At 43.9% G+C, this 24715-nt stretch overlaps 1 protein-coding gene across 2 annotated transcripts; it reads right to left on the bottom strand.

The window, feature by feature from the left end:
* Positions 1–266: 266 nt before the first annotated feature.
* On the bottom strand, positions 267–21728 carry LOC120032909 (major vault protein-like). Of its 2 annotated transcripts, none has more exons than XM_038979177.1 (17): positions 21567–21728; positions 18758–18927; positions 16547–16742; positions 16101–16224; positions 15164–15295; positions 14929–15023; positions 13837–14073; positions 13523–13648; positions 13082–13285; positions 5154–5389; positions 4730–4927; positions 4431–4575; positions 4028–4239; positions 2126–2242; positions 1635–1761; positions 1265–1453; positions 267–913 (listed from the first exon to the last, which is right to left on the bottom strand). In XM_038979177.1, exons 2-17 carry the CDS (start codon positions 18925–18927, stop codon positions 791–793), a joined length of 2631 nt encoding a protein of 876 aa, XP_038835105.1. In that variant the 5' UTR covers positions 21567–21728; the 3' UTR covers positions 267–790. The 2 variants fall into 2 exon arrangements, with proteins under 2 accessions (XP_038835105.1, XP_038835097.1); XM_038979169.1 differs by having other exon boundaries at positions 13082–13288; positions 21567–21727.
* Positions 21729–24715: the final 2987 nt, after the last annotated feature.

Here is a 24715-nt window from a genome sequence, read left to right as displayed (position 1 = left end):
GAAAAAAATCTGTGCTAAAATATCCAGTGGTCTTCTAATAAAAACGTAATCAGTGTCAAATCATTGATTAAAGGTGCAATCAGTAAGATTTGTAATGTTGTCCAATGGTCATTTCAATTAATGATATGATACAATTTGAGTCAATAGATTTTTCAAGCTCTGTAATAAATAAGTCAGGCCAAAGCATGTAGCTTAAATGTTGTTTTTATTAGTTACTACTGAATAAGCTAAACACATAAGCTGTAGATGAAGAGTTCGATGCATGGTGGTAATTGCAAAAATATGATTTATTCAAATAGATTGAGACACATTATCCATTGTGTGTACAGAAAGAACATGGATACAAATGGAAGAATTGGCACTCATTGTTTTGGGGAAAACTCATGCTTTAATTTCTTTGATAAAATGGACCAACAAATGAATGAAAGAAATTTGCATGAAACGCAGACAAGGAAAGATTCCTTACTATCCAGCATTCCGGTTAGTAGAGATATGCAACACATGAGTTGGACAGCACTTTATAGGGCATCAACGACACCAAAGAGATGGGTAAAAAAAAAAGCATGTAAACCAAGGGAATGTTCACGTGGACGTCTTTAGTCAGACACACAGCTATGTGTACACACACACACACACACACACACACACACACACACACGTCATCCATATCATATCCTTAAATTGTCAGTTACTACATCAGACAAAATAGATAAACAATCAGAAATCCTACATCTGTAGGGGATGTTTTCAGACTGGACATTCTCCTCCTCTTCATATTCTCTTCCTCCTCTCACTGGCCCGGGCTCTTAGATAGAGCTCCCAGAAGGCCGTTGGCTGTGCTGAAGAGGTTGATGGGAGAAGAGCCGTCTGTGATCAGGGTGGACTTCAAACCCAGAGACTGGAGCAGCTTGACCTGGGAAGGGAAGGACAGAAAGCGAGAGAGATGATACATTTACTATGATAATTGTTCCTTTCCGTTATAACTGATTGAATAAGATCCCTTGTTCCAGTTCCAATATCTTAAACGGTATCTTATACATCCTGATAATGTCTTGTCACGCTAATATAGCTAATTTATTTAAATTGAGATTGTGTGGGAGAAAGACAGACCTGCTCTGTGAAACGTTACAGTAAAGTAAAACATTACAGAACAATTCTGACCAGAGCAAGAGCTTAAGGATTCTCCAGGTGCCATTTTTGTTCAGACAAAATGTATTGTGTAGCACAAATATGACAGTGTTATGGTATGTCAGGAGTTATGTACCTGTAGCTCGGGGCCGGCTCTGGCCATCTCCTGCAGGGTGTCGGCGCCGATACTGTCCACCAGCTGTTTAAAGCGGTTGCTCTCTATCTCAGCCAGCTTCTGCTGTTTCTCCACTTCCAAACGATCCATCTCTGACTTATAGTTTAGCTCTTGCTCTCTCGCCTTGGACAGACGGTTCAGCTCGCCCTCCTGCACACACACAATTACAGGTCAGCTACACGTAGTATGTGAACCTTTCAGCATTACACAATGTAGAACACCTTCAAACATTTATCAAACAAAACAGACCCACACAGGTCAGCAATTACAGGTGAACTACTGGTTGTTTCAGAATTACACAATGTAGAACACACAGCAAGAGGATACGTACAGCCTCAATCCTCTGGGCCTCAGCCTTCAGTTTAGCCTCATTGACTGCTGCCTCTCCCTGGATATGGGCTGCCTCTGCTCTGGCCTGGGCCTCTGCCTTGGCTGCCCCTGTACTCTCCACCGCCGCACTGCAACACACAACGACACACTGTTAGCTGGTTACGGTTGGGAAAACTGATCCTAGAGCTGTACCTTGGGGAAACTTCTTCACCCCAGCACCACATATCTAACCTCTGCATTTACACAACTCACAATAGCATTATGTTAGGATCTCTGATCTAAAATCTTATTCGGTACAACTTCACAGTCACACTACTAAGAACAGCATGACGCTAACGCTAGCCATGCTAATTCTAGTCTCTTGTCATAACATTTTCCCATCAGCGATGCTAACATGGGTTAGCGTTATGCTAATGCTATCCCCCTGCCATTACATTTCCCATAAGCGATGCTAACATTCGTTAGTGTTAGCGGCACAGCATTAATGGTCACCTGAGGGCCTCCAGCTCCAACAGCCCTTTCCTGGTCTTCTCTGCCTCCGCCTGGTCTGTGATCCTCTGCCTCTCCAGACGACCACGTGCCTCCTGCTCGAGACGCTCTGCCTCATGGCTGCAGGGAGGGAGGGGAGAGAGAAGTTAACGCTTACACCAACAGGCAAAAACAACCCAATCTGAAAATGAACAGTGTGTGTGTGTCTGGTGGCAGGTAGCCTAGAAATTGAGTGGGTTGGCCAGTAATCAAAAGGTCACTAGTTCGAATCCCTTAGCCGAACTAGGTGAAAAATCTGTCAATGTGCCCTTAAGCAAGGCACTTAACACTAATTGCTCCTGTAAGTGTGTGTGCACATGCGTGTTTGTCAGGATTGTAAGTTGGTGGTTGAAGATATCCCTCTAGTGGTGCGGGGGCTGTGCTTTGGCAAAGTGGGTGGGGTTATATCCTTCCTGTTTGGCCCTGTCCGGGGGTATCTTCGGATGGGGCCACAGTGTCTCCTGACCGCTCCTGTCTCAGCCTCCAGTATTTATGCTGCAGTAGTTTATGTGTCGGGGGGCTAGGGTCAGTTGGTTATACCTGGAGTACTTCTCCTGTCTTATCCAGTGTCCTGTGTGAATTTAAGTATGCTCTCTCTAATTCTCTCGTTCTCTCTTTCTTTCTCTCTCTCTGAGAACCTGAGCCCTAGGACCATACGTCAGGACTACCGGGCATGATGACTCCTTGCTGTCCCCAGTCCGCCTGGCCTTGCTGCTATTCCAGTTTCAACTGTTCTGCCTGCGGTTACGGAACCCCTACCTGTCCCAGACCTGCTGTTTTCAACTCTTAATGATCGGCTATGAAAAGCCAACAGATTTATTCCTGATTATTATTTGACCATGCTTGTCATTTATGAACATTTTGAAAATCTTGGCTCTCTAATTTTCTCCTTCTCTCTTTCTTTCTCTCGGAGGACCTGAGCCCTAGGACCATACGTCGGGACTACCGGGCGTGGTGACTCCTTGCTGTCCCCAGTCCGCCTGGCCTTGCTGCTATTCCAGTTTCAACTGTTCTGCCAGCGGTTATGGAACCGCCACCTGTCCCAGACCTGTTGTTTTTCAACTCTTAATGATCGGCTATGAAAAGCCAACTGAAAATTATTCATGATTATTATTTGACCATGCTTGTCACTTATGAACATTTTTGAACATCTTGGCATAGTTCTGTTATAATCTCCACCCGGCACAGCCAGAAGAGGACTGGCCACCCCTCATAGCCTGGTTCCTCTCTAGGTTTCTTCCTAGGTTTTGGCCTTTCTAGGGAGTTTTTCCTAGCCACCGTGCTTCTACACCTGCATTACTAGCTGTTTGGGGTTTTAGGCTGGGTTTCTGTACAGCACTTCGAGATATTAGCTGATGTACGAAGGGCTATATAAAATAAACTTGATTGATTGAATGACATATGGACAAAGCCATCGATCACGTGACACCATTCATTCCTGTGTGAAGGCGCATTGAAGCCAAATGAAGTCTTAAGATGGCGTCTCATGGAGACATAACATGTGCAGCTTGAGCTACTCCAAGAAGTGAGTTGCAGGCTAGCTCAGTGGTGCCAACTTTCGTTAAATAACTAAAGTTGAAGGCAGACAGGTATACTGCAGGCTGCCATTAGCAAACAAATTATTCTTATAACTTCTATAATGAGATTTTAAAAGAAATCAGTTCAAGTAAATATATCTAGTGTATTAGAAGTCATGATTGTATACAAAATTTGTATACAGAGATAGACATTTTCCCATTCACTATAATGGGGGGGGGTCCTGTTTTATGCTAATAATTCCTGCAGTACCACGGTCGGCCTTGAACTTCGATGGCTTCAGAGGGGGAAATCTCCCCCCCGTGTGTGCGCGCGTGTATTGTGTCCTACCGTGCGGCAGCCTCCTGGGAGTTGGTGGTGATCTCGATGGCCAGCTGGACACTCTTCTGCAGGGAGTCTCTGGTCCTCTGGTCCACCGGCTCCACTGACTGGATGTCAACACTGCTGATGACCAGACTGTTCTGGTGGAAGCGCAGGCTTGGACGCACTGCCAGCTTGTCATCAAAGCCAAACACAGAGGAGCAGATGATCCGGTTGGAGTTCTGTAGAGTGGAGGGGGTTAAAGAAGAGGTTAACGCATGGGGTGTTATTGTTGTCTTTGAATCAATTGGCTTACGTTTTCCATAGGCCTACCTAAACTACAAACGCTAAGGGCTGGAGGCCATGCAGAATTAAAAAGTGCGTTGAAAAGGCAGAACAGTGCAGATTTAGATGACTGAGGTGTGGGAAGGACCTTGTGAAAGTCGTCAAACTGCACGGAGGCGACGGCTCCTCTGACGCGGGAGGCGATGGCTTTACAGGCATCCCCCACAAAGTCTGGCACCGAGAACAGAGCCGCAGCCTGGGACGGGTCCGCAGGAGACTTCAGGTCAAAGTGCCTGAGAGAGAGAGAGAGAGAGAGCGATATGAAATACATCAGCTGGCCTACAGACTAGACTAGGGAGACAGAGAAACAGACCAAATCGCAGAGGATTCTCAAGCACACACACATACGCCCCTCCCTCCCTCCCTCCCCCCACCCACAAACCCTACCAGTTGTAGCTGAGCTGCAGCTGCAGGCGTGCGTGGTCGGCCGTCTCTATGGTGATGATGTCAGTGAAGAAGTCCGGCCCCAGCAGCAGACACACGGCCTTGATGACATTGGTCCTCTTGGGCTTGTCCCCCGACAGGGAAAGCACGGTGAACTGCTCATCAGGACCCAGCATTACCATCTCTGGCCCAAACACCACCCTGAGAGAGGGGAGGAGAGAGGGCAAGAGAGGAGAGGGGATGCGAAGAGAGAGGGAGGGCGAAAGGGAAAAGTTTACACTAGGGGCTCAATGTTGCTCTGGTGAAAAGAGTGCACTATATAGGGAATAGGGTGCCATTTGGAAAGCAGGCTAGTTTTATGGGTTGTTTCTGGACAGGGCCAGTGTCATTGTCCCTCCACGTCCGTCTGCCTGTCAGCCATATTTACCTGGCCCTTTTCTCCCTGTAGTCGTAGACCTGCACAGCAGCGTTGTGGGGAACCCTGTAGGACACCACCTCGGTCTTGTCCCGGGCCTTCATCTCCACTTCCTTTCTGCGGTCAGAGCGTTCAGCCAGCGGTTCCTTTGTGGAGGTCAGGAGGGTCTCAACATTCTGAGGCAGATTCTTCGCCCACAGCTCCTCGTCCTGCGTCAGCATGTAAGTGTGGCCAATCACAGCACGGACCTAGAGCCAGGTAGCCAATGGGGGAGAGGGAGGGTGAGAGGTGGGTGGGGATTTAAGGTTGTTAAATAACAGGTGAATGGATTCCCTGGATCATTTGAATCAGGTGTTTTAGCGTATGTCCCAAATGGCCCCCCTACAGTACATGGTGCACTACTTTTGACCAGAGTCCTGTGGGCCCTGGTAAATCGTGCACTATATCATAGGCGCCTGAGCAATGGAGCAGGTGCAATCCCACTTTTATACCAGAAAAGTATCCATGTCATTTTCAATGATTAGTCATGTTTTTTAGTTAGTCTATATTAAAATACATGTCTGTTTTATATAATAATTAAAGCTGCAATATGTAACTTTTTGGGCGACCCGGCAAAAGTGGGAGTTATAGATAGATCGGTCATTCTCACTGAAAGCAAGTCTAAGAAGCGTAAATCTGTTCTGTGTGCTATTTCTACGCTTCCTGTTAAGTTTAATTTTTGCATCTTTGACTTTCGGTTTTGTTAAACAGCTTCAAAAACAGAAAAATAAAATATTTTTGGTTACTGAAAAGATATTTCACAGTGGTTTAGATGGTACAATAATGCTTGTTTTGCCAAACAAAAATTAGGAGACCTATTAGGATTTTAGCAACCAATGGAGCGATTTCTACATATTGCACCTTTAACAGATTGCATTTTGCACACGCTCCACATCACCTCAAGATGAATGTTTTGCCCACTGGAAAGTTTTGGTTCAGTGCTGTCAGAAAGCACTAGTTGCACCACTGGTGTTTAAAATGAAAAAAGGCACCTGCAAAATAAAATGTATCCATTTCGTTGTGCCGTTACAAATGTATCATCGTTTCATGTCCGATGCACTCAGTCAGTGTTGTTACATATCATTTGAGAGGTGTGCACCAGTTCATGTTGCCTGTAAGAACCATGGTGAGCACAGGCATGTCTGATTAGGCTTCGCTGGCTTTCTCATCCAATGGGTTTTGAGAAGGAGAGAGGACGCAAGGCGTACGCAATTGAGATTCTCCCACTGACTCAAAGTAACCTTCCACCAGCCGAAAAAAGATTGCACCTTTGCAGAAAACTGCATGTCTGGTGGCTCGCAATGAGCAGTTTACAAGAAGATACTGAGAAATAATCAGTAAGCCTAATATTACATGATTAAATCTGAAAAAATTTCTCCAAGCTGTTTAGAGGCATTTAACACCATTCTGCATTTGCATCATATATTTTCCCAACATTAAAATCAGTTAAAATGTTGTTTTCATTCAGTTACAAAAGTAACAGCCCTGACTGAGCCCCATATGCTAGCGGACCGCAGCCGCTTCGCAGTTATGTGGCCAAGCTGTCTGTACGCGCAAAATGGAAAAAAGGCACAGGATTTTTGTAGCTCGATGAAACAGTTCTGCTTTGCTTTGTATGGAATAATCGTCCAAATAAACAATTTCTACCCTCATTGCATCAAATACACTACATGACCAAAAGTCTGTGGACACCTGCTAGTTGAACATCTCATTGCAAAATCATGGGCATTAATATGGAGTTGGTCCCCCGTTTGCTGCTATAACAGCCTCCACTCTTCTGGGAAGGCTTTCCAACTAGATGTTGCAACATTGCTGCGGGGACTTGCTTCCATTCAGCCACGAGCATTATTGAGGTCAGGCACTGATGTTGGGCGATTAGGCCTGGCTCGCAGTCGGCGTTCCTATTTATCCCAAAGGTGTTCGGTGGATTTGAGGTCAGTCAAGTTCTTCCACACCGATCTCGACAAACCATTTATGTATGGACCTCGCTTTGTGCACGGGGCATTGTCATGCTGAAACAGGAAAGGGCCTTCCCCAAACTGTTGCCACAGAGTTGGAAGCCCAGAATCATCTAGAATGAGATTGTATGCGGTGGCGTTGTTCTATTTTATTCTGTTAAACTACTATAAAATAGGTGCGTCTTGACTGTGATAAGGGCTCGGGAAATAAGAGCATCTTTGTCTGCTAAATTAACAAAAAAAAGGCTATGCCATTGAACAGCCACAGGCTTCTACAAGCAAGCGCAACTGCTGAGGCTACTGCCTTTTGAAGATTGTGTTCCAAAATATAATATAACCAGTTGATATATTACGGTTTCAATAAATTCATCTTAAAATGGCATTTTTTTTATTTATTTTATTGACAATACTGTATATGGGGCAATTTAGCCATTAGGATTGGTTATCTGTAATGTTATGATAAATTAACCATTGTTGCGCACTGTTGGCATATAGATATGCACACTTTTTTTCTGGCCTTGTGTTTAAAAATAAATTCTAATAATTTGAGTATTCGAGTTCAATATAATTTCTTGTGGCAGAACCTAATAAATAGTTGTATTCTGTTCATATGGATTCCCCTTTTGAAGAAACAGTGTGGAATTGCAGGAAATGGTAAAAAAAAAAAAAAAGTGTTTGACAGTCAGGTGCCCAAGCACTATAGAGAATCGGCCAGGTCACACCAGATCCACTGCAGTATTAGACGTTTGTCCAGGGGCCTCATTTATAATCGTTGCTTAAAATGTCACAATTTCTGTGTGTGCCATTTCTGAAAACAAATAAAAAATACATTTATTTATTTTATTAAATCGGCGCACGTACAAAAATGTTGTACTTGGCGTACACCATACTATAAATATGCATGTTTCTCGTTATAAAATCAGACCGGTCGTAAAACTCTGCGTGCGTGAACAAGCATTAAAACTCAGCCTGGAAAACGCCCTCCGTTCAACCTTTAAATGTTGAAAATAACGCCTGTTATTTACAGTATTAATTGGAATTAAGCCAGGGCAGTTTCTAAAAGAGCAATGGCAACTAGGATCACATTTCTGTAGCGGTGTGGGCAGAATGTTTTGATATTTTGCAGACTTTTTCAAATTAAACATGCATGCTGCCCATGGCGAGTGCCTGTCTGTGCATTCAGCAAGATTGATTGTATATTCGAAACAATTTAAAAGTACGCTAAACACTTGATGACCAATAAATGATTATGTTTCTAGGTCCTGCCATGGTATAGGCTCTGAGATTAATAGGAAACGATGCCGTGCTCATATAGCACAGCAATAGCCTATCCATAGGCATACTGTCAAATATTTTACATAAGTTACCGGTATATTTACTGTGTTGGCAGAAAGTTAATATTTTGCAGTAATTTATATACGGTTGAAGTCGGAAATGTACATACACCTTAGCCAAATACATTTAAACTGAGTTTCACAATTCCTGACATTTAATCCTAGTAAAAATTCCCTGTTTTAGCTCAGTTAGGATCACCACTTTATTTTAAGAATGTGAAATGTCAGAATAATAGTAGAAGGAATGATTTATTTCATATTTTACTTCTTTCATCACATTCCCAGTGGGTCAGAAGTTTATATACACTCAATTAGTATTTGGTAGAATTGCCTTTAAATTGTTTAACTTGGGTCAAACGTTTTGGGAAGCCATCCACAAGCTTCCCACAATAAGTTGGGTGAATTTTGGCCAATTCCTCCTGACAGAGCTGGTGTAACGGAGTCAGGTCCTTGCTCGCACACGCTTTTTCAGTTCTGCCCATATTTTCTATAGGATTGAGGTCAGGGCTTTGTGAAGTGCACCAGTCCCTCCTGCAGCAAAGCACCCCCACAACATGATGCTGTCACCCCCGTGCTTCACGGTTGGGATGGTGTTCTTTGGCTCGCAAGCCTCCCCCTTTTTCCTCCAAACATAACGATGGTCCTTAAGGGCAAACAGTTCTATTTTTGTTTCATCAGTCCAGAAGACATTTCTCCAAAAAGTATCTTGGTCCGCATGTGCAGTTGCAAACCGTAGTCTGGCTTTTTTTAATGGTGGCTTTGGAGCAGTGACTTCTTCCTTGCTGAGCGGCCTTTCAGGTTATGTCGATATAGGACTCGTTTTACTGTGGATATAGATACTTTTCTACCGGTTTCCTCCAGCATCTTCACAGGGTCTTTTGCTGTTGTTCTGGGATTGATTTGCACTTTTCACACCAAAGTACGTTCATCTCTAGGAGAGAGAACGCATCTTCTTCCTGAGCGGTATGACGGCTGCGTGGTCCCATGGTGTTTATACTTGCGTAATATTGTTTGTACAGACGAACGTGGTACCTTCAAGCGTTTGGAAATTGCTCCCAAGGATGAACCAGACTTGTGGAGGTCTACAATTTTTTCTCTGAGGTCTTGGCTGATTTCGTTTGATTTTCCCATGATGTCAAGCAGAGGCACTGAGTTTGAAGGTAGGCCTTGAAATACATCCACAGGTACACCTCCAATTGACTCAAATGATGTCAATTAGCCGATCAGAAGCTTCTAAAGCCATGAGAATTTTCTGGAACTTTTCAAGTTGTTTAAAGGCACAGTCAACTTAGTGTATGTAAACTTCTGACCCACTGGAATTGTGATACAGACAGATTATTTCACTTATAATTCACTGTAAACAATTGTTGGAAAAATTACTTGTGTCATGGACAAAGTAGATGTCCTAACCGACTTGCCAAAACTATAGTTTGTTAACAAGAAATTTGTGGAGTGGTTGAAAAACAAGTTAATGACTCCAACCTAAGTCTATGTAAACTTCGACTTCAACTGTATGTTGGCATTTTTTGAGTTGGACTGGAAGCAGCCCTGCAGAATGGTCACTAGCTGGCAAAGCCAGTCATAAAATCTGATTTTAAACCTAACTCTAACCTTAACCACACTGCTAACCCCAATATCTTAAATTAAAGACCAAAAAGTACATTTTTGTTTTAATGAATTTGAACAATAGTCAATTTTGATTATGCAGCTGACCCATCTAGCGCAAACTACTCAGTTCTGCTTCCAGGGCCAGACTCATTACAAAATGTCAACCTGCGTAATTTACACTGTGTAACGTCCTGACCAGAGTTCTTATGTGTTTTGCTTGTTTAGTGTTGGTCAGGACGTGAGCTGGGTGGGAATTCTATGTTGTGTGTCTAGTTCGTCTGTGAACCATATTAGGCTGAACACAGAAACAGAGACAGCTGTCAATCGTTGTCCCTGATTGAGAATCATATATAGGTGGCTTGTTTTGTGTTGGGGATTGTGGGTGGTTGTTTCCTGTCTCTGTGTTTGTGTTCTGCACCAGATAGGACTGTCTCGGCTTTCACGTTTGTTATTTTGTTATGGGTTAATGTTCACCGTTTATCTGCTGATTAAACATGTTGAACACTAACTGCGCTGCATTTTGGTCCTCTCATTCATCCCAGGAAGAAAGCCGTTACACACTGTATCTGGCAAAGGACAGTGTCAAAATTGTTGTGGACCTGTCAGCAGAACGTTTGAATTCAACAATGTTTCGCATCGACTTTTCCCCAACCTAAAACATGGACTGCCCGCAAATTCTGAAACGTTGTCTACACCTGGCTACTAAAACAAAAATGCAATTACAGAAGCATACAGTAGGCCTACTTCAATGCAAAATATAAGCGGTTTACCTGTTCAATTTGACTCTATATTATAAACCGTGGTGCCTATGGGATTCCAAAACTTGCTAAACATATAGGCTATATCTAATTTACTAGGTCCAATTAAGTGAGAGATGCACATGGTAATTTGTTGTATGGCTACGTCGGGAATATGAACTCAGCACAGCCAGAAAATATGAGAAATTTATTCTGCAATGGTTATGAAGATAAAATGAGTTCTAGGTCTTAATTATTTTAGATTTACTAACGGCAAATGGCTGAATTCTTGTTTGTGCTTTCCTGCTTTTATTTTTCATCATATCCCACATTTGCACAAAATAGCCTACTCACTTGCAATACAATATTTCAACCACTAGCAGATGTGCATAAGCATGGTCTAAAGTTTGCAGGAAGGTGAGCACAGTCTCACATCAAGATTTTTGAAATGCCAAATTATGCGTGAAAATTGGAGCACACACACATGTCGGGGTGTATTTTGTACGCACACAGTTTATAAATGAGGCCCCTGGTCCCCAAGACATGGAGGGATACTGTCCACTAGGGGCAATGTGAGCGCCAAATACCATCTAGTTAATCTTCTTATGGCTGCAATCCCGTTAACGGGATGATATGACAACAGCCAGTGAAGGTGCAGGGCGCCAAATTCAAACAGAAATCTCATAATTAAAATTCCTCAAACATACATGTATCTTATACCATTTTAAAGGTAATCTTGTTGTTAATTCCACCAAAGTGTCCGATTTCAAATAGGCTTTACAGCGAAAGCACCACAAACGATTATGTTAGGTTACCGCAAAATCACAGAAAAACTGTCATTTTTACGGCCAAAGACAGGAGTCACAAAAAGCAGAAATAGAGATAAAATTAATCACTAACCTTTGATGATCTTCATCAGATGACACTCATAGGACCTCATGTTACACAATACATATATGTTTTGTTCGATAAAGCTCATATTTATATCCAAAAACCTCAGTTTACATTGGCGCCATGTTCAGAAATGCCTCCAAAATATCCGGAGAAATTGCAGAGAACCAATTATGTCAAATAACATAAATACTCATCATAAACTTTGATGAAAGATACATGTTTTACATAGAATTAAAAATACACTTGTTCTTAATGCAACCGCTGTGTCAGATTTCAAAAAGCTTTACAGCAAAAGCACAATATTCAATAATCTGAGAACAGCATTCAGCCACAAAAGGAAGCCATACAGTTACCCGCCAAATTGTGCAGTCAACAAAACTCCTAAAAAGCATTATAAATCTTCACTTACCTTTGCTGATCTTCGTCAGAATGCACTCCCAGGACTCCCACAAGAAATGTTTGTTTTGTTCGGTAATGTCCATCATTTATGTCCAAATAGCTATTTTTGTTTGGATTTGTTTACCAAACACGCTAAGTCAGGAAGCGCGTTCACTAAAAGCAGACGAAATGTCAAAACGTTCCGTAACAGTCAGTAGAAACTTGTCAAACGATGTATTGAATCAATCTATAGAATGTTTTTAACATAAATCTTCAATAAAGTTCCAACCGTAGAATTACATTGACTTCGGATGTGCGATGGAACAGAGCTCCCTCATGTGAACGCGCATGGTCAGAGCATGGCCAGGTCATGGTAGACCTGACTATTTCCTGTCTCCTTCGGCCCCACTTCACAGTAGAGGCATCAGACAAGGTTCTACAGACTGTTGACATCTAGTGGAAGCCGTAGGAAGTGCAAACTCATCCATATCCCACTGTGTGTTCAATAGGGGCTGTGTTGAAAATTGACCAACCTCAGAAATCCCACTTCCTGTTTGGATTTTTTCTCAGGTTTTTGCCTGCCATATGAATTCTGTTATACTCACAGACATCATTCAAACAGTTTTAGAAACTTCAGAGTGTTTTCTATCAAATACGAATAATAATATGCATATATTAGCAACTGGGACTGAGGAGCAGGCAGTTTACTATGGGCACCTCTGTGCACCTTTCATCCAAGCTACTCAATACTGCCCCTGCAGCCATAAGAAGTTCAACTGTGAGCAACGGCTCTGAAGATGGTCGGTTCAATCCCAGTGGTAGGCACATCTCAAACCTTAACCAGTCGGAATTAATGTGAAAAACGTACTGTCATGTTCAGTTTAACCCTATCCCAAACCTTATCAGGCAAAATGATTGCCTAAACTTAACGGTGAAGTTGCCATTTGGGACGTAGCCCCTGTCTTCAACTATTCCGCTGGGTAAAAACTCACCTTTCCTGTTTTGATGTCTCGGACATAGATCCCTTCATTCTCGTCCAATGGGATGGCCTGTCGCCGTAGCATCACCTCCACGGCCGCCGGGGGGACGTACTCGATTGGTCCGCGTAGCATCCAGCGGTCACCGGGGCGACGTTGGACTCCACCCCTCCGGGAGAGCTTGGCCCTCTCCTCCTCCCCCTCATCCTCCTCTTCCTCCTGCTAGCAGAGAGGAGAGGGAGAGAGAGAAGGGACAGAGAGATAAGGAGAGGGAGGGAAAGTGAGAGAGAGAGAGAAAGAGTGAGACAGTGTGAAAGGACCGAATGTACATTGAATGGATTGTGTACCAGCCAAACCAGACAGTCCTGTTTAGGATTGTCGTTGTATTTGACTAAGGTCCATTTGTTTCCCCTCCCATCTGCATTTAAATTCTTCCAGCCTTCCCTCTCCCCTCACCTCCTGTGTATCGTTGAAGGCCTCTACGGCCCTCAGCACCAGGCCCTCCTCCTCAGAGAGAATATAGACGTCCTGGATGCCCTCCTCTAAGTGCTCCCCGGGCTGCAGGAAGAACGAACGCTCACCCTGAGAGAGGAGAGAGAGCAGTGTTAAATTAAAGCTCATTGGGGAAGTGACTAAAAGCTACAAAGGCGAATGAATGAACAAACAGAAGTCACCGAACTTCCTCACCAGTGTGTAAAACACCAATGAGTGACTCAACAAACAATTGACCAAACAAAGGAGTGAAACACAGAGCTCTCTTTCAGTCTCACCTTGACCACCCTCTTCTGACCCAGCTGTGGTTTACCGTCTGGTCCCACCGGGTCCAGGATCACACAGTACTGACGGCTGCTCAGCGTGGTCACGTTGACCACTCCCACCACTTCCTCGGCAACAGACGGGATGTGTGCCTCCCGCTCCGCCATGGTAACGAGCCACTCTTCCCCAGTGCGCCGGTCCCGCCCCCCGGCGTCACGGAATGGCCGTATTGCTCGCACGTGCAGTGCTTTCTGAGTGAAAAAAACCCCACATTTGTTTAGGCAGGTCCTAAGAAACATCATAAGACTAATAAGATGTATTTTCAAAAGAATAGAAGAGCGTATGGAGTTTAATTAGGCCTATGTTACGGGTCAGTGCAGCCATGGCTGTGCCATTCAAATCAATAGTCTGTTGTTTTGTTTATTAAAACAGACAAGACACACCTATCCAGTCAGACATATTTTATAGTAAGAATATAACAGAATAAAATACAAATAACATTTTTCCCACAGGGATGTGTGGAACTGCTGTTATATATATTTTAAAAAAGTTATATTTTGAAACAATCATTTTTTATCCACATTTCAGCCCTTTCTTAACCTCACTCCACCTCGTTAGGGAGAAGACGTAGGATCTTATAGTCATCGTGATACCGATATAAAATAATACCAATCCTATTTTCAAAAGCATGCGAGTGTCATATTCATATTTCACAACCTCCGCGGGTTTTTGGAGTTGGCTACACGCAAGCAAAATAATAGGCCTACTCTTGATTTAGGCTACATTATTGCATGCTCAGTGGCGACCCGTCATTCAGGGCTGCCCCACCCGTTTTGAGCCCCACATTTTGGCATTAATACAAGAGATATAGGAGAGAGAAGGAAGGTGAGTGATAGGTCAAAGAGAGGGAAAGAAAGAAGGAGGGTGGGTGGGGAAGTAAATGGTGACGAGAGAGAGGAGGAGTGATTGGTAAAGAGAGGGAGAGAGTGAAGGAGGGAGGGGAGGGAAAGGTAGAGAGAAGTGAGGGAGTAAGTGATAGGTAAAGTGTAAGAGAGAAGGAGGGAGGTGGGGAGTTCTGGATAAAGTGAGGGCGAGAGAGGAGTTACCTTGTCAGTGAGGATGAAAGCGTTGACGATGTCGAGGACCTCCTCATGAGCCCCTGGTAGATACGCCCCCACCTTTCTCACCTGCCACTCCTCACCTGGACACACACACACAGGGAATCACTCAGCTAGGTAGGTGTGTGCGCACGTCTGTGTATGATAGCGATACAACATCTGCTACTTGTGTACATACATTATATGTACAATAAAAATATAAAATACAGTACAAGTGTCTCACCAGTGACCCTGCGGACTCCGCTCCTGTCCACTCCCTCCTTGCGCGCTCGGAGGCGAATGGCCTGGTTCTCTCTGATCACCGTGGCCTTGATGGTTTCCAGCACCGCCACCTCCTTCCTGGGGATGTACGTCCCTATGGGGGGGGGGGGGGGGGGGGGGGGAAAGAGGTTAGGGGTCAGGGGTTAAAGAAGCATTATTAGGCAACCAGTGTCACGACTTCCGCCGAAGTCGGTTCCTCTCCTTGGTCGGCCGGCGTTCGACGTCACCGGTCTTCTAGCCATCGCCGATCCACCTTTCATTTTCCATTTGTTTTGTCTTGTTTTCCCACACCTGGTTTACATTCCCTCATTACTTGTCTTGTATATAACCCTCTGTTCCCCCCATGTCTGTGTGTGGAATTGTTTGTTGTTACGTGATTGTGCACTTCTGACTGGTTTGTGACGGGTTCTTTGAACCCATATTTTGTTGTTCTGGATGCCGTTGGTCTTGCATATTAAACTGCTCCGGTTATTTCCCAGTTCTGCTCTCCTGCATATGACTTCCCTGCAACCAGTCACACACCTCTTACAACCAGGCTGTGTTTGGAATCGGGTACTACATACTGTTTGGAATGTACTACGTTTCTTGCATACTACTTGTTATTTTTTACTTGACTTTGATTATATTGATATTTATACTGCACTGTCGAGGGAGCTTGCAATAAAGTATTTCACTGCACCTTTTATACCTGCTGTAAACTGTGCACGTGATGAATAAAATTGGATTTGACTTCAGCCAGTCAAATCAGAAACAAATTGAAAGAGCACTAGCTATCTCGTTAAAACGATGCTCTGATTTGGTCCCCAAAAAAATGCATTTATAAATATCAATATGAATGTATGTAAGGACCCAAGGAAAGTTGTAATGGAAGTGTTAGGAGTTGAACCCAGAGAACTCACCTGGCCCTTCAAACAGCCACTCATCTCCGGCAACCCTCTTCTCTCCTCCCACGTCCTCAAAGTCCAGCAAAGCCTGCAGGCGCAGAGCAGTGTCTGGGTAGACGATCTGCAGTGCTGTCACGTTCTGGGTGTGGGTGGGGATAGAGATAAAAATGAATAAAAAATTGCTTTAACTCTCCAAACTTCTAATGCCTAGGCTTTAACTCTGCAGGCTAACACAGTTGTGGCATGCAGGAGAACAGGGCTAGCACCCAGGTCCCAGACAGTTATATTATCTATCCAAGTGAATGCCTAAGCTTTAGCTAAATGTGATCATAATGGAGGGGTTTCAGTGAACCACACTTGTGTGCTGAGCAACCTCTGCTCGGACACCTGAAGACTTGCATTAGCACCCTGCACTGCTAACACCTAGGCTTTAGCGCTGACGTCTAACAGACAGACAGTACCTGCTGGATCTCCTCGCCGGGGTAGAGGGGGAAAGGGTCCTGGGTGAGCCGGATCTCCAGGTCAGCATGGCGAAGCTTGGCTTGTCCCGATTGGTCGAAGAGCACCTGTCCGTTGTCGTCGCGAGCGACGGGGTTGAGCACCACGCAGTAGTGGCGAGGAGGGACCATGGTCATTCGCGTGGGGGAGAACAGCACTCTGGGAAGGAGGGGACAATACAGTCACCTAATGACTGACACACTAATCTACACCGATACTGTACATCAAATTGTATTTGTTACATGCACCCGAATACAACAGGTGTAGACCATACAGTGAAATGCTTACTTAGAGCCTTTAATCAACAATGTTTTAAGAAAAATAGGTGTTAAGTAAAAAATAGATATGTAAAAGAATTACAAATAATTAAACTGTAAAATAACAGTAGCGAGGCTATATACAGGGGGCACCGGTACAGAGTTAATGTGCGGGGGCACCGGTATTGAGGTAATATGTACATGTAGGTAGAGTTAAAGTGACTATGTATAGATAATAAACAGAGTAGCAGCAGCGGAAAAGGGGGGGGATGCAAATAGTCTGGGAAGCCATTTGATTAGCTGTTCAGGAGTCTTATGGCTTGGGGGGGTAGAAGCTGTTTAGAAGCCTCTTGGACCTAGACTTGGCGCCCCGGTACCGCTTGCCGTGTGGTAGCAGAGAGAACAGTCTATGACTAGGGGGGCTGGAGTCTTTGACAATTTTTAGGGCCTTCCTCTGACACCGCCTGGTATAGAGGTCCTGGATGGCAGGAAGCTTGGCCCCAGTGATGTACTGGGCGGTACGCACTATCCTCTGTAGTGCCTTGCGGTCGGAGGCCAAGCAGTTGCTATACCAGGTAGTGATGCAATCAGTCAGAATGCTCTTGATGGTACAGCTGTAGAACTTAGGGATTTGATGACAGATGCCAAATCTTTTCAGTCTCCTAAGGGGGAATAGGCTTTGTCGTGCCCTCTTCATGACTCTTGGTGTGTTTTGACCATGACAGTTTGTTGGTGATGTGGACACCAAGGAATTTGAAGCTCTCAACCTGCTCCACTACAGCCCCATCGATGAGAATGGGGGAGTGCTCGGTCCTCCTTTTCCTGTAGTCCAAAATCATCTCCTTTGTCTTGATCACATTGAGGGAGAGGTTGTTATCCTGGCACTACATGGCCAGGTCTCTGACCTCCTCCCTCTAGGCTGTCTCATCGTTGTCGGTGAACAGGCCTACCACTGTTGCGTCATCGGCAAACTTAATGATGGTGATGGAGTCGTGCCTGGCCATGCAGTCATGAGTGAACAGGGGGTAAAGGAGAGGCCCCCGTGTTGAGGATCAGCGTGGCAGATGTGTTGTTACCTGCCCTTACCACCTGGGGGCGGCACGTCAGGAAGTCCAGGATCCAGTTACAGAGGAAGGTGTTTAGTCCCAGGGTCCATAGCTTAGTGATGAGCTTTGAGGGTACTATAATGTTGAACGCTGAGCTGTAGTCAATGAACATAGATGTTCCTTTTGTCCAAGTGTGAAAGGGCAGTGTGGAGTGCAATAAAGATTGCATCATCTGTGGATCTGTTGGGGCGGTATGCAAATTGGAGTGGGTCTTGGGTTTCTGGGATAATGGTGTTGATGTGAGCCATGACCAGCCTTTCAAAGCACTTCACGACTACAGACGTGAGTACTACGAGTCGGTAGTCATTTAGGCAGGTTACCTTAGTGTTCTTGGGCACAGGGACTATGGTGGTCTGCTTGAAACATGTGTGTATTACACACTCAGTTAGAGACAAGTTGAAAATGTCAGTGAAGACATTTGCCAGTTGGTCAGCGCCTGCTCAGAGTACACGTCCTGGTAATCCGTCTGGCCCTGCGGCCTTGTGAATGTTGACCTGTTTAAAGGTCTTTCATCGGCTACGGAGAGCGTGATCACACAGTCGTCCAGAACGGAGTGTAAACGTGTTTGTACAAGGCATATGTTGACTAATCTAAACCTGTAAAGAAACACCTAAAAGGTGCCATTAAACTTGATATTTGGTAACGTTCGAAGTGTGCTGTCAAATAGTGTGTGATGCTGTAACCACAGAGAGAAACGGCTTGTTTGACATCAGGAGGCTTAGAAGAAACTGAAAACAACCAATCGCACTAGTAATTAGGAAACTACATGCAGATCTTATCAGATAAACACACACACAAACACACTCCTCACCTCTCATTGTCCTGTCTGATGTAGGTGAGTGGTCCTATCTCCACACGGGCAATATTGGTGTTTTGGTCAAGGACATGGATGTAGTGGTGGGGCGGAATACGGATGATTGACGCATCCACCAGCCCCATAAAGTCCATCCCGCCTCTGCTCCCGCCATTCTTGAATGCCATCTGGAACGGCCGGAGTGGAAAGAGTTAACAGGGGTCTATTCAGTGATGTGAAACGTACCAAAATATAATGAATAGAGCTGACACAATTTCCTATTCTGACAGATAGACAAGATATAGAACAAATATATGATTATCTGAAAAGTGCAGTAATGTTATGTCCTCCAGAACAGACCCCTGAAGTAGCCTGCCCTACTGCCTAAAGGTGACGCTGGCCATGTTCGAGAGCATCAAAACCACAATGTATCATAGGTCAATTGTGACAGACTGACCTACAAATAATATTGCGTAGTTATTTATGATGCAAGGTGATTTGTAGATCAGTCCGTCTCGACCCGCCTTTAAAGTCAGCTGCAATGTCTAACACACCCACTGACCTCCGGACTCATTGTGTGGATTTCAATCTCATCCTCCTCCTCCCCTGACTGTACCCTTCTTACCGTAAGTGGAATGCACTGACTGCAAGTCCCTCTAGATGAGTCTGTTAAATGTCCAAAATGTCTAAATGTTTCTCCCCTTGTTGCCTCTTTTCTTTCAGTGGTTCTGATCTGAAGGTGCTGACCAGGTGAAAGATGATCCCCCATTAGGACATTATCTAGCTCTCCTCTCAAGCAGCTTCTCGCTCTGCCATTTTGTATTTTGAAACACGTGTAAGAAAAGTGTCTTTCAGTCTAGGACAAGGCTTACTGTTACCTGTGCTAAGTTGTGTAAAGTACTGAAGTAAAAATACAAGTTGTTTTTTGGGGGGTTATCAGATGTGTGTGTGTGTGGGGGGGTATACATTTTTATAATACTTTTACTTCACTACATTCCTAAAGAAAATAATGGACTTCTTACACCATACATTTTGCCCTGACACATTTTGAATGCTTAACATGCCAGGAAAATTGTCCAATTCACACTCTTATCAAGAGAACATCCCTGGTCATCCCTACTGCCTCTGATCTGGTGGACTCACTAAACACACATGCTCCGTTTGTAAATGATGTTGGAGTGTGCCCATGGCTATCCAAAAACTAACATTTAAATAAAATGGTGCCGTCTGGTTTGCTTAATATGCAATTTGAAATCATTTATACTTTTACTTAAGTATATTTGAGCATTTACTTTTGATACTTCAGTATATTTTAAACCAAGTACTTTTAAACTTTTACTCAAGTAGTATTTTACTGGGTGATTTTCACTTTTACTTGAATAATTTTCTATGAAGGTATCTTTATTTTTACTCAAGTATGACAATTGGGTACTTTTTCCACCACTGTCTGCATTTAGGGACTTATTCTTTATTACTAGAGTGTATGCTATAACTCAAGAGAAAAATATTCCCATTGGACAGTGTCCTATTTCCGACATGCTCATACATTTGTGGGAGCGCTCCTGAATTGTGAGAGCAAATACACCTGACAATAACACTACTGAGCAACTGACGCAAACTGGCTGGACCTGGTAATAGTTACACAGAGGGGCTTGACAGAACAAAAGTAAGTACAGGTCTCTTTATACAAGACAAAACTATGGACACTCCCACCATGTACACACATCTGTGTCAAACACATGACAAATCAGTCATACAGACACACACCTTTCAAACTGGCACGCCCAAAACTATTGCCATTTCACTGTACATTCCAGTGCCTCCACCCACTCAAGAACTATCAAGCAAGAGGGACAGTACACACACCTCATGTACTATATATATAGCGTGTACATTGAGCTCATGTAGTTATAAGGTGTGCGCTGTGTACTGTACTAGGTGTGAAGGTACAGTAACCATCGTCACCCACACCATCTCACAGAAACAATCCCAATTCTGTCCTAATTTCAAATTTCAATGACCAGTCATGCTTATGGTCTCCACAGCAACTTGTTTTACATTGATAATGCTCTGTGTTCTAGAGGCAGAAATGCAGATGTAAGTGTGCATGTGTCTCCAAAATAAATCTCCCTTTTCAACTTGGGTAAAATCTAAGCCTGACATTCAACTTCCAAACGGCAGAAGAGTTAGCTTGTCCTACATTGAACACCACAGTGGTAAATAAAATGATCCAGAATGAGTCAAAGAGCATAACGTTCGTCTCTGCTGTTTAGAGGGAGGGTGACTGTAGCCTTAAGATATTGTTGGGAAACCGGTCACTGTGTATCCCTTAAATTGCGGTGAACAGTCAACTCCAAGGAAGGATGACGCATTTTCATTTGGAAGAAAAGTTCTGTTCTAGCCGTTTTATTAGCGACTTTTGAAATGTCTTGAGAGCAGATTCCAAAAGTTCAGAATGTAAGCCTAATGCATTGGACCAAGTTGAGGTGTAAATGTTATTTTTTAAATTGAAAGAGCAATCTGAATAATCTGTTTCACAAACACACGTTGTAGAAGGTTACTTATCCACTACTAGAGCATGACTTTATTTATTTAACTAGGCAAGTCAGTTAAGAACAAATTCGTATTTACAATGACGGCCTACCCCGGCCAAACCCTAACCCCGCGACCCTATGGGACTCACAATCACGGCCGGTTATGATACAGCCCAGGATCGAACCTGGGTCTGTAGTAACACCTCTAGCACTGAGATACAGTGCCTTTGACCGCTGCGCCACTCGGGAGTATGGCTACTAACTAATCTAGAATAGCTATGCGAGTTTCTTACCTTTATTGACTAACTGAGCAAATTCTTCACTTCTCCTAGCTTGGCAAACGTCTGTAGTCAGATGGTCAATGCGCCTGTTTTTTAACAGCTTTTATTACGCTTTTGTGTGGGTTGGTGGGCGTGCCTGGCTAGGCTATGCAGAAGAGTCGTCACTAGTTACCACAAACACAAAGTCATGAACCCCGCCTATTTCTACAATTTCTCTTCTTTAAAATGTGATTTTAACCTAACCTTAACCCCACTGCCAACCTCATGCCCAACACGAACCTCAAATTAAGACCAAAAAGTACTTTTGTTTTCATGAATTTTTACGATATAGACCATTTTGACTTTGTGGCTGGGCTATCTAGTGGAAACCATGCTGAAGCAATCCCGGAAGAACGATTACGAGTAACGTGATTTACTGGACGACTGCTGTTATGTAGATATTCATAAATGTACTAGATACGCTTGATACTACAATGGGTTTCGTACTATCTAGTTCCTTTGCTCTAGGAGCCTATTGACGCAGTACTGACACATGTTTTTTATAACAAATGCTGCGTTCAAGTGCCAGTCGGAACAAGGAAACGTAGAAATGTCCGACTGGTGAACGCGGTACGTGTATAACTTCAAACGGTTAACAAGCCTGAAATATCCGAGTTTCCAAGTTCCGACTGGTACACGAACGCGGCATAACCCTGTGGTAGGCTACCATCGCTCGGTTTCTTTCACGTCATCAGTCGCTTCGAACACAGCACACCGACTGTGTCATTGCATCAATGCTGCATAACATTTTGCACAGCTAGGCAACTATACTGATGCAGGTATCTTTTGCAGACGGTCGCATGCGGTTGGACCCTAGGTTACCTTTTCCCATTGTTATCATATTAACTGTATGTCGTATAACCTAATTAGAGGTCCTGTTCACCTGATGTTAATGGGAGAGGGAAGGGTTAAGGTGTGGTCTTTGCTCCCAAATTTCACTTAAATATAACTTCCAAATGAAGAAAGACAAGGAGACATAAAATAATCTGGGGGCAAAAATACAATTTTATGTACAATGGTGGATGGTTCTTAAAATAAACGTGGTGTTAGGGGCCTCTTAAAAGAGCCGTTCCACTCCACGGGATGCTGCCATGGGACTTCACCTGCTGGCGATGAGAAGTAGGTGGTCAGCTTCTCTCACCTGGAGTGCCTGTCTGGGGGCGTTGTTGGCCCCTCCCTGGTGACATCAGGTAGGTGACCATTTGGCGTCCCCTTCTCCATTCGGAGCGGCTCCTGGAATGACCTCTGCAGGTCGTTGTGGAGAACTTCACGCAGGCATCGACATTTGAGTGGCTGAGACCAAGCACTCTCCGATACATTCTCCACCGGGCTGCCAGAATCCCAAAGGCGCATTCAAAAACTAACCTTGCTCCGAATAAGGATTTTAAACCAACTTTGGGAAAAGTTATAGTCCAAATGAACATTCTATAAAAGTACATCTCATGTCACATAGGGTCTATTAACTAGAGAGCCCTTTAGCTAGCTAGGTATCTAATATCAATAAATTACGGTATCAAAGGGTTTAAAAATCCACTAGAATTTAGCTTACAGGAGACAATCGCCAGGCGTTCAATTGGGCTAATGGACTCCCGGTAGTTGGTATCCATCCGGGCGATCCTGGCTCCAACCATCTGGAGCAGGTGATCGCTTCGGTCCAGACGAAGGTAACTTCTAAATTCCTCTCGAAATTGTCGAAGCTCTTGAATGAGACGGTGGAACTCACCTGCATGCTTTCGGGACTTCAACCATCTCTGGACCCACACAGACATGTGCTTTCCGCGGGGTTGGTCCCAGCCCAACAACGCGATCAATACCACCTTCCTCAACGTTGGTATCATTGTTGGAAGAGCCTACTCTCTGCTATCTTGACTATTTATTATTGCATCTTACTCCAAAACTATGCATTTTGGAGGGGAATTATATTGTAGGCTCTCACAATACATTTTTAGATGTCATCGAATAAATAATATGTATGCACCTTGGCAAATAAATGAATAACATATGTAAAGAAATGGTGCAATCAAAATGTTTTTATAATGTAATTACAGTTTTTACTGGATATGTTTGCAACAAAATTCAACATTCACAATTTGCTACTTTCTGTCAAGTTTACCGTACAATTTGATGCATCTGCACCACACAGAACGGCCTGCAACTGCCTCTCCAACGCAATGCTGCAAGGCAAACGCAGCATTCCATTGGAAATGAATGTACTTCTGGTGTACCAAAACGCAATGGCACAGTCGGTGTGTTCGAAGCTTAAGGTACTGCACCTCAGTGCTTGAGGCGTCACTACAATCCCTGGTTTGATTCCAGGCTGTATCACAACCGACCGTGATTGGAAGTCCCATAGGGCAGCATCCGGGTTAGGATTTGGCCAATGTAGGCCGTCATTGTAAATAAGAACTGACTTGCCTAGTTAAATAAATAAAAAATCCAATAAAATCTCAATGTTATCAAAAACAAAAGAGCTGCATAAAAAACAATTATTGAAAACACCTAAAAAATATCTAAATATGTAGCAACACATTTACAGGAGGTCTTTGCTTAGGCTGCTACTAGGGTGCCATGGCAACTTTATAATTGTGTGATGATACCAATAATGTATATAAACCCTGGATTGCTAACATGCTGACCAGACCGGACACGTCGCGTGCGCGAGCGTCGCAAAATAAATTTAGAAATTCATGTTATTCAATTATTGCACCCACACTGCTCGTGCGCGCCAACGAGCGTCTGCGACACCAAGGGCTAAAATAGAAGTCATTCCTATTTCTGACGCAGATCGAGCTGAAAGTGCTGCCTCTCCCATCTCCTCATTGGTTTATAGAAGCAGGTACTCACGTGCCATCTCCTCATTGGTTATACCCACGTGGGTGACTGAAAGACAAACTTTGTTGCCGGTTGTCGTGGTAATACAATGAAAGTTTAGATGCGATCACCATATAAATTCAAAGATGAAAAAGCCCGGAAGGAGGAGAGATGACTAGAAACGATTCGGTTGGCCGTTTTATGTGTGGATTAATTGTCGGAGGTCCTTGTGCATTTTAGGTAAAATATTAAGTCAATGTTTATATCCCAGGACAAATTAGCTAGCCACAGCAAGCTAGCTAAATAGGACA

The sequence above is a fragment of the Salvelinus namaycush genome, chromosome 3 (assembly GCF_016432855.1).
Source record: "Salvelinus namaycush isolate Seneca chromosome 3, SaNama_1.0, whole genome shotgun sequence".
Classification (NCBI taxonomy): Eukaryota; Metazoa; Chordata; class Actinopteri; order Salmoniformes; family Salmonidae; genus Salvelinus; species Salvelinus namaycush.
Note: the sequence above shows the minus strand (reverse complement) of the source record. Positions and strands in the feature narration are given on the sequence as shown.

What these genes read in the sequence shown, in the direction of transcription:
- LOC120032909 (XM_038979169.1), bottom strand. Translation starts at nt 18,927, where the DNA reads ATGGCATTCAAGAATGGCGGGAGCAGAGGCGGGATGGACTTTATGGGG. An exon ending in CCGGCGAGGAGATCCAGCAG is followed by an intron (nt 16,225 to 16,546) that starts GTACTGTCTGTC and finishes ACCCACACCCAG; the next exon opens with AACGTGACAGCACTGCAGAT. An exon ending in GTCAGAAGAGGGTGGTCAAG is followed by an intron (nt 13,649 to 13,836) that starts GTGAGACTGAAA and finishes CTCCTCTCTCAG; the next exon opens with GGTGAGCGTTCGTTCTTCCT.